Genomic DNA, 15885 nt, shown 5'->3' with positions numbered 1-15885 from the left:
GATGATTGGATGTTGATATTAATTAGCTTCATCTCATTACAGTTATTATACGAGAAATCAAACAAACAACCTCGTAAACTTTCACTAAAATAAATAAAAATATTTTTAAAAAGCAATCAATAAACATGATAAATAAAACCATCTCTAATATAAGTGACATAATAACCTACGGCACATAAAGTAAGCAACATTTCATTATTTTACTTCATTAAGGCGTGTTGGAGGGGAGCATGACCTAGCGGTGTTTGTACACAAATATTGAGACAAATAAAGCTGACACACAAAACTAAGAATGGTATGGGTTACATAAATGAGATCACAAGGCTTGTTATTTCCACCCCCATGTGCATGATTTTCATGAGAGGGAAACCCCCAAAACGTTCATTTTGATAATTATATTATTGGCCTTTACTCATGTTACTCAAGAACCGCTAGATTTATGTAAAAAATGCAATTATGGCTTCCATGACTCATTTCCTATAAGATCAATGTATTAACAGACATTATACATGGCAGCGTTAATGGCTAAAACTGGAAAAATATGACTGTTACCATCCCACACGCCTCAAAAAGCTTTAAAAAGACCAAAGAAGCATATTTGACAGGTCAGTCACCGACGTACACGCACTTTATCATTATGATCAGGAAATTGTTGGAAGGAAGACAAATATGGTTAAATACTAATAATTACTCTTTCTATCGCAATTCACCTTTTCGGTAATCCCATAATCCTTTGCGTTTGGACCCCTACATCACGCTAGACTGCTGCCCTCATTCGTCAACTTTCTGCGAAGCATGCAAATACATGCGCAGTGTAGACGAGTGATGGAGTTAGTCTAACATCACGATACGCCGATGCGTACATCGTGATCGTTACTGCGCATTTCAATGTCGTGATACGCAGTAACGATATGCCGATATCAGGGTTCCAAGCGCAAATACTTATGGGATACCGAAAAGGTCAATTAAAGTAACCTTTTATTATATTAATTTTGTGTTTTACAATAACAACATATTCAGGCCGTTTTTAAATTTAGAAACCATATTTGCCACCATATGTAATATGCTTGATTAGAAAAAAAGACAGATAAACACAATTAGGTAAAAATGGCGATTGTTAAGGTCAGTCGCCGAGAGAAGGTACTTTATGCCAGGTCAAACAGAACGTTGTTCAATAATATAGACATAATAGGCGCCAGGGAAAAATCTATTACAATTAAGCAATACAAAGAAACCAAAGCAATACAATACACAAGCAAACAAAGATCACACACACAAACAAATAAACAAAAGGCAAACAGACATGGCACGGGGAGAGGGCGTAGGGTGTATGTAAGAGATACACAGAGAACGTAAATCGTTCACACATAACATCTACGACTACGAGGGCTGGTCAATAAGTTCCCGCAATTATGGTGTATCTCCGCTCATGCATGACTTGGATGACCTTTACTTACGCTAAATACATGTTTGTACTTTTGTCTTTCAAAACAAATATGTATTAGCAATGCTGAATATTTGATTACGTAATGACATTAGCATAAACACAATAGTGTATGGACACTGCCTGATTTATGGTGAAAAATAGTCAAGAAAATCGCGCGCCAAATTGAGGTATTGTTACATAATTCCAAATATCTCGAGAATAAAAGCATGGAATCTGGCGTAGTTTTTGCACCTTTGTAGACGGATAACATAGAAATGATGCTGTACTCTTTTTAGACCTATACCATTTTTATTAAAGAAAAGGGGTCGTGTTGAATATCTCCAATTTTGAGTAGGCTTTATCACCCATTGTTCTTTACATAATAAGAGATAGAAAGATTAATTAAGGACAAAATTTAACAAATGGTACCTAGTTTGATTGGGTGTCTACTGATTATTAAAAAGGGAGATCACAGTGGTGAAATCACAAACATTTCTTTCTTAATGAACCCTTGTTTTCAAAAGGTCTTGTTTTTGTAATCAAAGTAGCACACCATAGAGAGGCTCTGGATTGAATAAGAAATTTGAATTTCGAAAGGTATGTCTAATTCTAGCATAAGACTTGGTATAGGAATTCACTCACACAGCTACTGTCCCGTAAACCTTGTATTAGTTATATTTTTAGTGCTTTTTTGATGAATTTTTTTACTTTTTCCCTACATTTTTGGTACTTTCAATCATGCGTACCATCAACTCATGCGCATATTTCTATTTTTATTGCAACAAATTCTATTGTCCTGACTATGATCTCTCATACCATACCAATAATCATATTTGTTTTTGTTTTATTTTGGAGATAATTTGGATTCTTTCTTCGACCGTGTGGGCTCCTTTCTCCCGATTTTCACACCATTTTTGTTTGTCATTATGGCCTATTTTTGGTGAAGTTCAAAGACAGTCCCTTTCCTGATCTGTTGACGGATACATTTCTTTTTTCACAATTATCAATTGAATATACTCAAATTACCTCATACCAAAAATAAGGCTTGTAAATTGCTTGGGTCCTTACTTCTGCTTCTTTATATTACACGTTCCTCAACTACAATTCAAATTTGACGCCAATGTTGACAATTGTCAGTGTACATATGGCAATGACTTTATGCAAATGAGATCACGTAATTAAAGGTACTCTGATACTAATTGTTGTGTGTTTTGACAAAGGTACAAACTTTATTTATCGTAAGTAACAGTCATCTAAGTAATGCATGAGCGGAGATAAATAATGGTTGCGGGATATTATTGACCAACCCTCGTATCATTTCAAATACAATTATACAAGCAATCAGCTGATATGAAATAAATTTTCGTCTTCTTTGCCTTGTTTGCCTAATACTAGTAGCTATAATAGTTGGGAGTTCAACAACATTATAAATACTTCGAAACGTTTCTTTGCAAAAGCTTTGAATGTAATTTTAGCATGTTAGCAAGAACGCATAATAATGCGTATTCGTCACTGGTCATGCTCGTCCAAAAAGAGCGCTGCTGTGATGTTTAATTATCAAATTTACAAACACAAAAAGTACCCCGCAAATAAGTTCATCAGGATTGTCAAAAAGTACTTTCAAGAAATAAAAAGCTATTATTTTGTCAAGGTAATGTTTATATATACTTGGTAAAAATCGCAAAGCCAATAAGTTTGAATTATAATTTGCAACCACAAGCACTTCCTATAAATATGCATTTTAGTTTCAAAATATTATTTTGTAGCTTACGAAAGAAATGTTTCTGTTGTTGTATAAATGTGAAGGGAAAATGCCAGAAAGTTCTTCAAAAGGTCTTTGAATAAAACAATACGTTTATTTGAATATTTACTCCCTCAAAAACAGCTATCAATAATATGAATAATATCGTGACACTCTTTATTGGTCATCGTTGGTCTAAGAATGTACTTGGCCCATACTATGGTGCATAACAAACAGATAAATGCCCATCATGTCTCCAACAAATTTCCTAATCAAAACTATTTTTTTTAAATAATTTTTTAGCTTAAATACAAGAGCCACGTTCTTTTCAAAGTGCATGTAAAACTACAATGCATCTCGAATCTACATTTAGCAATGTTATCGTGAGTGTAATTTTAAGAATGGCAACTATGTCCTTGTATCGGGGGGAATTCAGTAAAGAAGTCAGTCACCCATCGCTTGCTTCATGTTAATTGCATTGCACGAAGGGCAGCGGCCTTTCTAATTCAAGCTTGTTCTTCTTCATCAAATAAACTTGATAGAATTCAAAGTCATGCTTGCTATAGTCCAGATGATGGTGGATGCGATATCGCTATTTTTGACGTCGCCATTGGATTAACACATAATCATGAAATCTTCACAAACAATTCTAAATTTGTTATGTGGTGTCAAAGCAAAATTATCTTACTCTAAAACCGTTGGGGTTCTGCAAAGTACCCCACTGCAAGTATGTTAATTGTCCATTTATAATCGCTAACCGTGTATTGTGAATGGGGCTGTCAGCCCTGTATCTTCGCCAGCCTCGTACGTCCGTGTTGCGTGTCCTATGCCGCCTGCTATAGTCATGATAGCGTAACAGCCCCATCAACGCTAAAATATATTTACACTGTCACCAATGTGCAAAAGCGTCGGTTGTCGTATGGTCGTATACGCAAAAGCTGATTGTACGTCCCATACTCGTATAGGATGTCTCAACTTTTCAATCTTGACATGTTTTAATATAAATCATTGTACCGTATGTTATTGTATAGGGATTTGATTGACAGCCATACTGCACTAATTAGTAAATAATTATAAGTTTTGATATTATAAACAATGTATTTGTGTGTTTGTTGAGTAAACTCGGTAGCAGGTGATTTTGGCTTTGAATCTTTCTGACTTGTAACAAATATCATAAAGAATATTCGCTGCAAAATGTATCTTTTAATTTTAAGATATTCTTTTGTAGCTTACACAACATAATTATACATGCAACCACACTTCTTATAAATTTCTTTTAGTTAAAAAATTCCTATATACAAGTCTTCGCTTCACTTTTAAATATTCTTTCTGTAGCTTTACCCTCTTTTTAGATTCAAGACCAATGGTGTTAAATCTTCCGACCGATAAAGATTGAATCCGGATAAGAAAGGTCGTTTATTTCCTTTCTGTATTGACTCTTAACGGTTCTACATTATATATTTGAAGAGCTTTGTTTCAAAACCCCTTACATCCACTTGAGCAATTTTGAGAACACATCAAAAAATCACTGATATAAGGGGGTTTTCAACAACATGAACAAAAGCATTGTTTTTGGCGGGATGCTTGGGTAGGATGAGCATCCCGCCAAAAACTGCTTTTGTTGATGTTTTGATGATTTTTTGATGTGTTTTCAAAATCGCTCAAGTGGATGTAAGGGGTTTTGAAACAAAGCTCTTCATTTGACAAACAATTTGGGCAACGGATCTATTGACAAAGAGTTAGAACGCTCCCGCCCTCAAATACAGCTTCTTTTTTTCTTTTTCATCATAATGGAGTTTACACTAATTTATAGATGGCGCTATTAAATGTGGAAACTCCAATCTCCGCAATGTCAGCACTTATAATACCACTGTGTGAATATGTCTAGAAACCGAGTTGGGCCACTTTCACCATAATCGAGGATGTCGAACACACCCCATACGTCCCACCCCACACTGCACATCCCACACTACACCCGGTTCCAAACCACCGACACGCCCACCCCATTACTCACACCCACAGTCGCGCGTGGGCTCGCACGCGCTGAGAATCTTTACACAGTGTTATATTACGGAATAGGGAAGAAATTATTTTCTCAATTTTCAGCTGTAAACATGGTAAAAGTTTCATGAACACATCCTGATCTTACCCAAAACCACAGACAGAGATACTTCTATCTGGATAACAGGTCGATTGATCAATATACATTTGAAACTCAGAGTAGTGGTTATAATGTGTTGCTAAACTTATCAATTACTTTATTTTATCATGTATACGGCTCTTTCAATTGGTACAATTGGTAATACAGAAATATTTCTATTATTTCTTCAGTATCCCTATTTCTTCCAGTCATCAGGAAAATCAGATCGACTCAATGATAACTTACGTAATTAGTCTCTAATTATAGGCCAGAGAGTGTGAAATAAAAGGTACAGTTTAAATTGACACAAATTTGATATACATGTAACACATTTGTAAAAAGCTTAATCTATCATTATTTCTGAGAATAGCTGCTAATAATAGTTCAAGCTGGTGATGATTTACACTTGAGACGATGCCATGTCAGCTTTAGTATCCTCCACCAAACTAGTCCCTGTTTTTCCAGTAGTCGCGTCACTGTAACTTAAACCCAACATTTGTGAAATGTCCTTTGTACCTTTGCAACAAGGATAGTTGCTCCATATCTTTCGAACTTCTTGGTTAAGCACGCAGAACATGACAAATACGAACAATCCTTGAAAAGAGTTACAAATACAGAACAGTATTTGGAAAGTAAGAGCTGCATCTTTGTGAGTGAGAGACAAGAGCCCAAATACCCAGGTCAAGCCGAGAACAGACGATATAGCCAAAGCTCTCTGAACTCGCTTCTTTATCTCTTTACGTTTGCGCTCCTCCTCCTTTTTACGTTTTTCTTTCGTCATCTCTTTAACTTTGGTCCGTCCTGTTTTCGAGTTGAACCTCCCGAATGTAAGAATGTACATTACATGAAAAAAGACGTACGCGTTGAAAGCTATGGTTAGTCCCAAAAGTAGTACTTGAGTGAAGTAGAATGGGTAGTCAATACGAATGAAACAACTGAAAATAATACGAAAAGCATGATTAAGGGTAGACTAGGTATTGTTGTTCGAAGCAACCCAAAAAAATTAACTTTCATTATCTAAATCAATATATTATTTGATGTTTTTGTTGTGACGATAATTCAATCAATAATTGATTATTGATCATAGTGCAGAAAGCCATGATAACCATTCATCAAGTGAACGTTTTATATACGTAATACGTGCATCAATTCTCGCTATTCACAATTTTATATACGTGATGTATCATGGGAAAAGGTCGACATCAAGTCCGTGAATATTACCATGCTATTATCGAACACGTGACAATATTTTTAGTTTGTCAATATAACGGTATTACACGCAAATCGATAGAGAAAAATTAATTGTGCATATTTCAAATCACATTATTAAGTATTATTGAGTATCGATTCGCGTGTAACACCTTTATTTTGACAAACTAAAAAATATTGTCACGTGTTCCTATGTAATAGCATGGTAATATTCGTATTGCGCGGACTTGGATGTCGACCTTTTCCCATGATACATCACGATTACATCGCAAAAACCGCTGGCGGCGCCCTTATTGTGAATAGCGAGAATTGCACTGAGTGAAGCGATGATTTGTTTCTGCGTTAATAAAGTCTTCACTCCTCGTTAACCCTGCGACCCAAGCAAACGTATAGCTCAGACGTGCTCAGGATGATTATTTAAATTGGTAACATGATGATGATTATAATGTCATCATGTCTTGCACGTGAATCATATTCAATTATACTTATGATGCGATGTAACTCTGGTAAGACTCATTATTAAAACACACACATTTTGTATTTTGCTCAGTTATCTGAGGATGTAAATTCTTAATAAATTAATATACCTAAGTTCTGTTTCATCTGGTTCATTTTGTGTTAGTCATTCCGGATCCCATTCCGTCCATTCCCTCATCCCTTTGGGACTCCAAATCTGGTACCTCGCTCTTCTTTCCCATGACTAATTCCCCAATTTAGATTCATAACATTTTGCAAAGGTTTATTCTACAACTCATATGCTTTGAAACTTGCTTGATTTATTGTTACTAATGAGTTATGTACGTTTTATAAAAGCGTTGTTGTTTCAGCCCTCTTTCCAACATAACTCAAGAACCACGGGACCTACAAAAGTATATCTGTGATATTTAAATTCTTCTACACACTCGCTATGAAATGATCAATGCAATTTTTGCCTAAGCGCACTACCATTCGGAAAATGCTGTGAACTACCAAATCGCAACCGTTTAAAATAGTTGCTAACCTTAAACGCAATTAACAAACACAAAACAAAACATATAGTGACAGCAATGTTTATGCTTATGCACATTTTAACTTTAAAATTAGCACACACATTTTCTTCGTGAAAAACTAAATAAAGTTTCACAGAGTTTTTATAGAGTTCTAGTAAAAACTACAGTGCGAGTAAAAAAAGTACAACTGGGCAACGAATCGATATTTACGTGAACTTTTCCATTATTGAAAGTTTTTATAAATGTCACACTCAAAAATCACCTTTTGTGAAAAAAAAATGAAGTTAATCGCAGCTACCGTTTATTTAATTTAAGACACCAGATCTGAAGCGGCTTTAACGTAAATCAAGGTTGATTTTTGCGTTCTTTCAATTCCTTTTTTTCGGTTCGAACCAACTTTCTTATATTACTTAAAAGTCCTTCAAACCTCACTCAACTCCAACTCTTAATTTTTATATTCCCTGCCATGTAATATATCCAACTGGATATTTTGTAATTCATCCCACTTCAATTTGCGCGCATTTCCTTTCGACATTTAAATAACTCGCCAACAAATGTGTATGTTTCTTTTATAGAGAATGAACATTTTTAGGGTAACGGTAATTTTGAAAATAACAACATGTTTCTTCTACTTATACAAGACCAGGGACAATAAAACTTTGGGTGCTCCATTCTACTTCAGTGCTAACAAAGTTAAGAAAATGGCAGTTGTACCTTACACAGATTGTGCTGACATTCAAAAGTTAGATGTCTCGTGAACAAACATTAAAATTGGGTGTCGCTATAAAATGTGTCATAAAGACAGAACAGTAAGTGCGAATTACTTCGTTTTTCACAGAAGGTCATAATGAATATATGCACATAACGTTTTAAAACCTAAAAAGTTAAATCTGGTTACTTAAAGATAGATTCTTGGCACCATTGCACTTTTTTGACTCACCCTGTAGATTGCCCCGCAAAGGTGAATCGAGCTAGGCGCGCACTTTAAGCATGCCAAATGGCTCTTTAAAGGCCCATTCAGTGATTTGCTCATCTGGACGATAAGATTTTGGTACCTTTGTTATTGTCAAAGATCTGCTATTCTTAAACACTTGAGAACGTTCCTGCAATCTTATTGGTTCTTACCCAGATTTACCCGTGTGATATGACACGATATCACACGGGACAGCGCGTGTGCGTCGACGCGATACGCGTACTCGCTATTTGGACCAATCGGAGGCGCAACAACAGGACTGATCGATTTTAAGCCCTAGGTAATTCCTTGCAAAATGTATGATTTAATTTGATTAAAATTTGTATGATATTTTTATTGAATTGAAGTGTTTAGGAATGAGAATAAAGGTATTGTTTTTAGCCGCTGTCGTGCATCTATCGTCTCATATAACACGGGCGTAAAACAACTCGGCTTCGTCTCGTTGTTTTACTTAAAATAATGATGTCGCCCGTGTTATATGAGACGATAGATGCACTCCAGCGGCTAAAAACAATACGTTTATTCTCTAAATATAGACTGCTAGTGGTTCAGCCAAAAAAACAACAACAACCAGCAGACAACTATAATAATCGGCACAGGAAATCCATCGGTTGTCATTAGCAGCCACTTCTCTATTGTTCACATTTAGTGCTTAAAAATGCAACAATGGTAGCTGAACGTACGCAATCGCAACTTCCATGATCAGATACGTTTGCCGAGTTTACAGATTCTGGTGTATCTATTCAACGATGAACAGAGAAGGTTTTGACTTCTTTCTTTGAAAGAAACACGAGCCGATTATTTAAATTAAAATTATATTCCAAGTTAGGTCAAAAGGTTGCTTTCAAGAGGTATTTTTAAATAAATATATTGTTGGATTACAAAATAAGAATTACTTACTGATCGGGATTCCGGTATTGACCTCTATCTGCTATGACTATAGCCACAACGATAACAGCAGGTATTCCTGTTGAGGAATTGAAAACGGAATTACTTGCAACATAATACATTAAGTCATTTTACTCTGTAGTGTGTCATTTCACTGTCCCGGCAATTGCGACAAAAGTACGTAATGAAATCTTGTCAATTGGAAAAAGTGTGATGTCTTTCACATTTTGAAGCGAGATGTTGGTAATCTTGGCATTAACCTTGTACTCAATTACCCACTTTTGAGTTACGTGTTTTGTTACTATTATATACACTAAGCCAAAAAAGAAACTTTTTCACAAGGTCATATCTTAAAATTCTGTGCATTAGAATGAACCAAAATTACAAACTTCAACTCTACTCTAAACACATATCAGTAACCAAACAGTTGTGCAACTGACACAACAGCAAAATGCACTGACATTGGACAGCTTCCTGGACAACATTCACAGCCCAATAATTGGCACCCAACACAAGAAATCTGTGAGAATGCGTATAAGATCCTGGCACAGATGATAATTTTCAAAGAGTAAGTGGAATAGTGTGGAACGGGGCTGATGTCTGCTTTTCACGCACTTTCTTCAAGAAACAGGTCTTCCACTATTCCACTTACTCATCAATATGATAGGGCAATCATTAATTTTGTTTGGCCATTCATATTCATTTGATGCATCATCATTTTGTCATTTGCACAAATATTTTTGCTTCTAGAAGGCTATGTGGGGACCCCGCCCTCTTCTACTCAATTTCATTTATTTCAGGGTTTGTGCTTAATTAGACTCACCCCAAGCTACGAGTGATGCTTTTAACATGAGCTTCGAGATTTGGATACGGTTGATGGCTCTGACGAAGTTGATATACATGGTGAAAGCTTCCACTGCCATCCATAAAATTGTCGAGAGTGTGAAATAATGCAACAACACAGACACTGCGATACATCCATTTGGTGACTTTGTTTGGTCAATACCAAGCAGAAATAGTACGTATACCGACAGCAAAGACGTACAGAAACCGATAAATATTTGTAGAGGTGGTTTCGTACGCAAATCCCTGCAAAAATGCAAAAACGTGATAAATTGAAATTGATGAGACATAACTACGTGCATGTTTTTCCTTCAAAATATTGATCCCCAAGTAACATGAATCGGGTATTGTACAACATATTTTGTTATACTCTCTGCTCTTCATATAAGGAACTTAATGCAAGTTACATTATAATACATAAAGTATTGAGCTCTGATCTGTAGATTCAAAGTCCGCGACAGCCAGTCTACTCTACGCATACCTGCAGCAGAGACGTTTAAACGTTTTTCTGCATCGATCACATCACATGGAGTAATTTGAGACCTATTTTGGAAATATTGTCCAAAATATTTTGAAGTTTTTGAACTTTGTTATTTAGACCTAAATACCACTTTTATGTCTCTGAAGTATTTTGACACTAATTTTAGACATTTGAAAATGTTGGCCATTTTTAGACATTATTTTGTTATTAGGTCGAATTTCGATCTAAATCCATTGATTGGTTTATATCTTCATTAGAGTTTGGAGATACCAAATAGGCCTGATTTAGTTTACATAATAGTTCTAACCTGTTTGTAATGTATGTGAAAAGAGTGACCATTAGACAGATGATTGAAATCGCACATCCTACTTTACTGAACACATCCAAAAAGAAAGGGTCACTTCCGCCAAATCTATCCTGCAAATAAAGAAAAGAAAGTACGCGGTTTTAGTCAAACAACCATCTGCTGTCATTCCTGTTCCACAGCATATCAATGTATAAGCGCTCTTTAGCAAAGTCATAGTTCATTGAATTTACAACCGTATGACAAAACAGGCGAATATATACATTTTGTGCACAAGATTGGCAATTTAAAGAGTATTGACCATTGCTCATTAAAATGAGGCTGGTATATGGACAATACAGGTGTGTTCTTTCATTTAATGAAATAAAATTTAAATATAAATATAAATATAAAATAAAATGTTGAAAGGAACTTAACACTTGAGGTTTTGACTTTTAAAACCTACATTTTGGTCACAAATTGTGCTGGGAAAGGTGGTTTTCAACAGATTTACCACATTCGCCTTGCTATAAACATTGAATTGCGTTATCTGTTGACCTAATGAGGAAAAAGTATTTTAGGGGGAAGTGTTAGCTTTCGTTCTGATTGGATGAAGGGAATCAATCGCTAGATATGAACCACACCATCTTATACAGAGTAGCTCAGAAACGACTGCGATTCTTTGGACACATCCAAAGAATGCCAAACACAAGATATCCCAAAATTCTCCTGGAAGCAAGCATACTCCCACAGCGACAAAAAGGAAGACACGCAAAGAGATGGACGGATTGCATCAAGTCAGACTCCTCAACCATTAACTTGACATTCCTGGTGGAAGCGGGAAGGCTAGCAAAACAAAGAACATCCTGGCAAAGCATCATGACACAGATGGCAAGGTAGGTCAAGGAAGGGAATACTTGAGGTCTTGACAAAAACCAATCACATAATTCTATTTTCCACTAGATCTCACACAACTTTTATGATGCTATGCACTCAACCGTGTAGTGAAACACAGTCTGCGTAGAGTCTGGACTCGCTGTGCTTGGAAATGTCTGTGTGCTCGGGTGTATCAAGGCATGCAAGGTGGAAACTGTGCGTGGATGCATTTATAAGAGAATCGTTTTGGTAGTCATACCTTTTCATATGCAGCAATGTATACAACACTGGGGTATATGCAACGGTCTGAATATTATTATTCTGATTAGAGCTTTAGAATTGCTATGTTTTATATGTGAGTGACCAGATTGGCAGCCTCATTCTTGAATTTACCACATCCAAATTTAGACTCATGCTTTTTTTCTCATAAACCCAGTAAAATATTTATTAGGCCTGAGACATGTTTCTTTTTGTATGTATGAACAAAGTGGTGTCTCACCCCCTTGGTTACTAGTATATACCAACAGTAATGTTCTGTGGGCTATCGTATAATACTCGTTTTTGCTATTTTTATATCATGTATATCCCATCCGATAAAGCAATTTAAATTACTACTTTGAATCCGATTTTTATGGGGTACAGGACTCCACGAAAACGCCATTGCAAATAATAATGTAACATATAATTCATTGAAGTCTTACCACAAGAACAGCAAAGTTGGTTAGATGATAACAGTGACAAATTACTCTGCCATCTGATGATTGGTTGCGTTCACAACCCTCATCTGACCAATCACCGAGACCGTTACTTGCATTGTTATCCCAAAACACGCACTGGATTTTAGTTAACTCAGTTGTATTGTCATCACGTTCCTGAAGGGTTATCATAAGCAGACAAAAATGGATCAGGTTCACGTTAATTTATACATGTTATAGGTGTTATGAGATAAGTTCTGACTGTAATTTGTAGATTTGTAGATGTGTAAAATAGTGCATTTCAACGAAGAAGAAGAAGAAGAAAAAGAAAAAGAAGAAGAAGAAGAAATAGAAGAAGAAGAAGAAGAAAGAACAAGGAGAAGAAGAAGAAGAAGAAGAAGAAGAAGAAGAAGAAGAAGAAAAAGAAGAAGAAGGAAGAAGAAGACTACGACGACGATGAAGACGACGACGAAGAAGAAGAAGACGAGACGACGACGACGACGACGACGACGACGACGACGACGACGACGACGACGACGACGACGACGACGACGACGACGACGACGACGACGACGACGACGAAGAAGAAGAAGAAGAAGAAGAAGAAGAAGAAGAAGAAGAAGAAGAAGAAGAAGAAGAAGAAGAAGAAGAAGAAGAAGAAGAAGAAGAAGAAGAAGAAGAAGAAGAAGAAGAAGAAGAAGAAGAAGAAGAAGAAGAAGAAGAAGAAGAAGAAGAAGAAGAAGAAGAAGAAGAAGAAGAGGAGGAGGAGGAGGAGGAGGAAGGGGAAGAGGAAGAAGAAAATCAGCAATTATTATACCTGTTCAATTGCAAAATGCAATTCTACGGGATGAGTAGATGGCAAATTGTTAATTGGGAATCCTTCTACAGTGGCTGAGATAATGCGACTTGCAACAACACGCTCGAGCTCGTCTTCTTTCCTGGATACATCGGCCAATATTGTTGATGGAAATAACTTGGAGTTCTGGTAGACAACAAAACTGATGGGTATTGTCTCGTTACCTTAAATGAATAAAAAAATATATGTATATGAATAAAACAAACAAATATGTTAATTATTGAAATGTGTAATTTTATGTTGAGTTGCTATACATCATATACATGTATGCAGGATATTTGGTCATGATAACTTGATCATGTTCATAGTTTCCCACAATCAGCTAGCTGGGCTATTATATAAAAGGCACTAAATTTAATGTCCATGTAACCAGATGGGCGCTGACATAACAGCTTCTAGACATGGCGCCTGGAAAAGTTACATTTGGCACATAGGGTGGTCTTTCTGTGTGTTTCAATGCAAAGGCGGAATACGTTTCCAGATTTTTTAGCCAAATTCGTCGTGTTTTTTTGTACTTTGTAGTGTAATTGTAAGAGTTTCCGTCAATGACTTTTTTCTGTCGGCAAATACATTCCAAATTTAGTTCTTGAAAACATAAAAAAATAAGAATCTAAGAATGTGTAATAAATTAGTAAAATTGCTGTATAAATTTGAAGTAATTTCGAAGATTCTTGCCTGAAAATATGTCCTATTGTGGTACATCAGGCCTTGGTATGGCGGCGCCTATGGGAACATGGGCAATAAATAAAGTGCCCTTATCAAATAGCATGAGCTTACTGACAATATTATGTGGCATCATACCTTCAAAATTATCAAGTATATCCAGGGGAAGCTGAAACGAGATAGCAGCCTCTGCCTCCTTTGGTGCTTCTCCGGTTCGAATGTTAGTGCTATTAGTACCCAGCGTGTTACCATCGTCTGATGAAGAAATTGTTTCAAAGACCAGCCTTCCACCTGTGACAGAATCTAGTGGTACCTTTACGGCACGGACAGCCACATTTGCTTGTTCGATAGTGGTATTCCCTGGTTGTGTTTGCAAAGCGGCAATCTGGCTTTCTAAAGCTCGTTGAATCTGATTGGGTGCTTCGGGAACAGAAGCTAATGCGTCAGGACTTGCATCTCCAACAGTAGAATTCAGGATGTCATCCACGAGCATCACGACTGACTTCGTAACCTGTATACGCAATTAGTAAACTTTATGTTACATAAAGTCTCAGCATATTACCCGCAGCCCTTTTCACAGAGCTCCAGATAACGGAACATATATACCATAAGGACTGTACACATACATAGTATTAGGCAGAAGTCACATTTCAGATGCAAGAAAAAACACGAAGTGCCTGGAAATAAAACCTGAACAGACAAGTAGGAACGTTCACTACTTTAGAAAATCGAGCCTGGGTTGTTTTTCTCGCGGCCTCATTGTTCGGCCTTCGGCCTCACTGCTCGCCGAGCCCTCATCCCACTAGTTCTCCCTGGAATCATGCGTTGATTTTAAATTACTCGGTACATGTTTTCAAATAAATAATCATATTTAATTCGTACAGGGCCAATTCATGTAAATGTTTTATTTGTTTTGATTTGAATTGAATTTGAACCGTAAGAAGGTCTGAACCATGTTTTTAATTGAATAATTTACTTACGTTCTCAGACGGATCGTTGAAATTAACGATATTTGTTAAAACGTCGATGATACTGTCCAAATTTTGATCGTCAAGTTCAGCATCATTGGCAACCAGGTCAGCCAATTCTTCGGCAACAGCTGCAACATTACCACTTGTTATATTTTCCTAAAAATACAAGTAAGATGACAATCATCGTACAATTTATTATGATCGATACCGAGTGTAGTTTTAGGTTTAGATTTTGAGACTTTTTATTCGATATGAACACCTGACTGATGTTTAAAGGAATTAGCTCAAACATGATATGTGTCAATATACCACAAGTGATTACGTCATCGTCGAAGCGGGTTGTGCAGTCGAGCATGCGCAGTGACAACGTGTGCATCGCTGATGTCATATTATTACAGAGTTGGTTTCTTTGCAAGGGATTTAGGGTGGTAATGTAGAATGAATAGCCTATAGTGATGTCGATATTTAGGTCTGGCCGTCCTCACCACCTCTAGCCCCACATACGCACACCCCATCTGTGCCACAACAAATGTCATACAGGCTGAGTCAAAAGAAGTAAACTCATGTTTGAGGGCTGTAACTCGAGATCTACAAGGAATCTGCTAAAAATAACAATACCACTCACAGCAAACTAAAGTTATACTCATTTGAATACAACCACTCATTTTAGTAGTTGCACACGGCTGATTGATTTTAATCCATTTCAATTTCGACGAATCAGCAAAGTGCTAACAGGATTTATTGTTGAAAAGACAACTTTTGCTTTTAATTAATTTTCATATTTAGCAGATTCCTTACAGATCTCGAGTTACAGCCCCTCAAACATGAGTTAACTTCTTTTTGACTCAGCC

The 15885-nt window shown here is 36.5% G+C and overlaps 1 protein-coding gene across 1 annotated transcript; it reads right to left on the bottom strand.

The window, feature by feature from the left end:
* Positions 1-209: 209 nt before the first annotated feature.
* On the bottom strand, positions 210-15570 carry LOC140172091 (adhesion G-protein coupled receptor G6-like). Its single transcript, XM_072195439.1, has 9 exons — positions 15520-15570; positions 15044-15190; positions 14202-14574; positions 13362-13564; positions 12551-12721; positions 10998-11107; positions 10190-10455; positions 9379-9445; positions 210-6242 (listed from the first exon to the last, which is right to left on the bottom strand). The coding sequence occupies exons 1-9, from the start codon at positions 15568-15570 to the stop codon at positions 5708-5710; spliced, it is 1923 nt and encodes a 640-aa protein (XP_072051540.1). The 3' UTR covers positions 210-5707.
* Positions 15571-15885: the final 315 nt, after the last annotated feature.

The sequence above is a fragment of the Amphiura filiformis genome, chromosome 15, assembly GCF_039555335.1.
Source record: "Amphiura filiformis chromosome 15, Afil_fr2py, whole genome shotgun sequence".
NCBI lineage: Eukaryota > Metazoa > Echinodermata > Ophiuroidea > Amphilepidida > Amphiuridae > Amphiura > Amphiura filiformis.
This window is presented reverse-complemented; position numbering and strand designations above follow the sequence as displayed.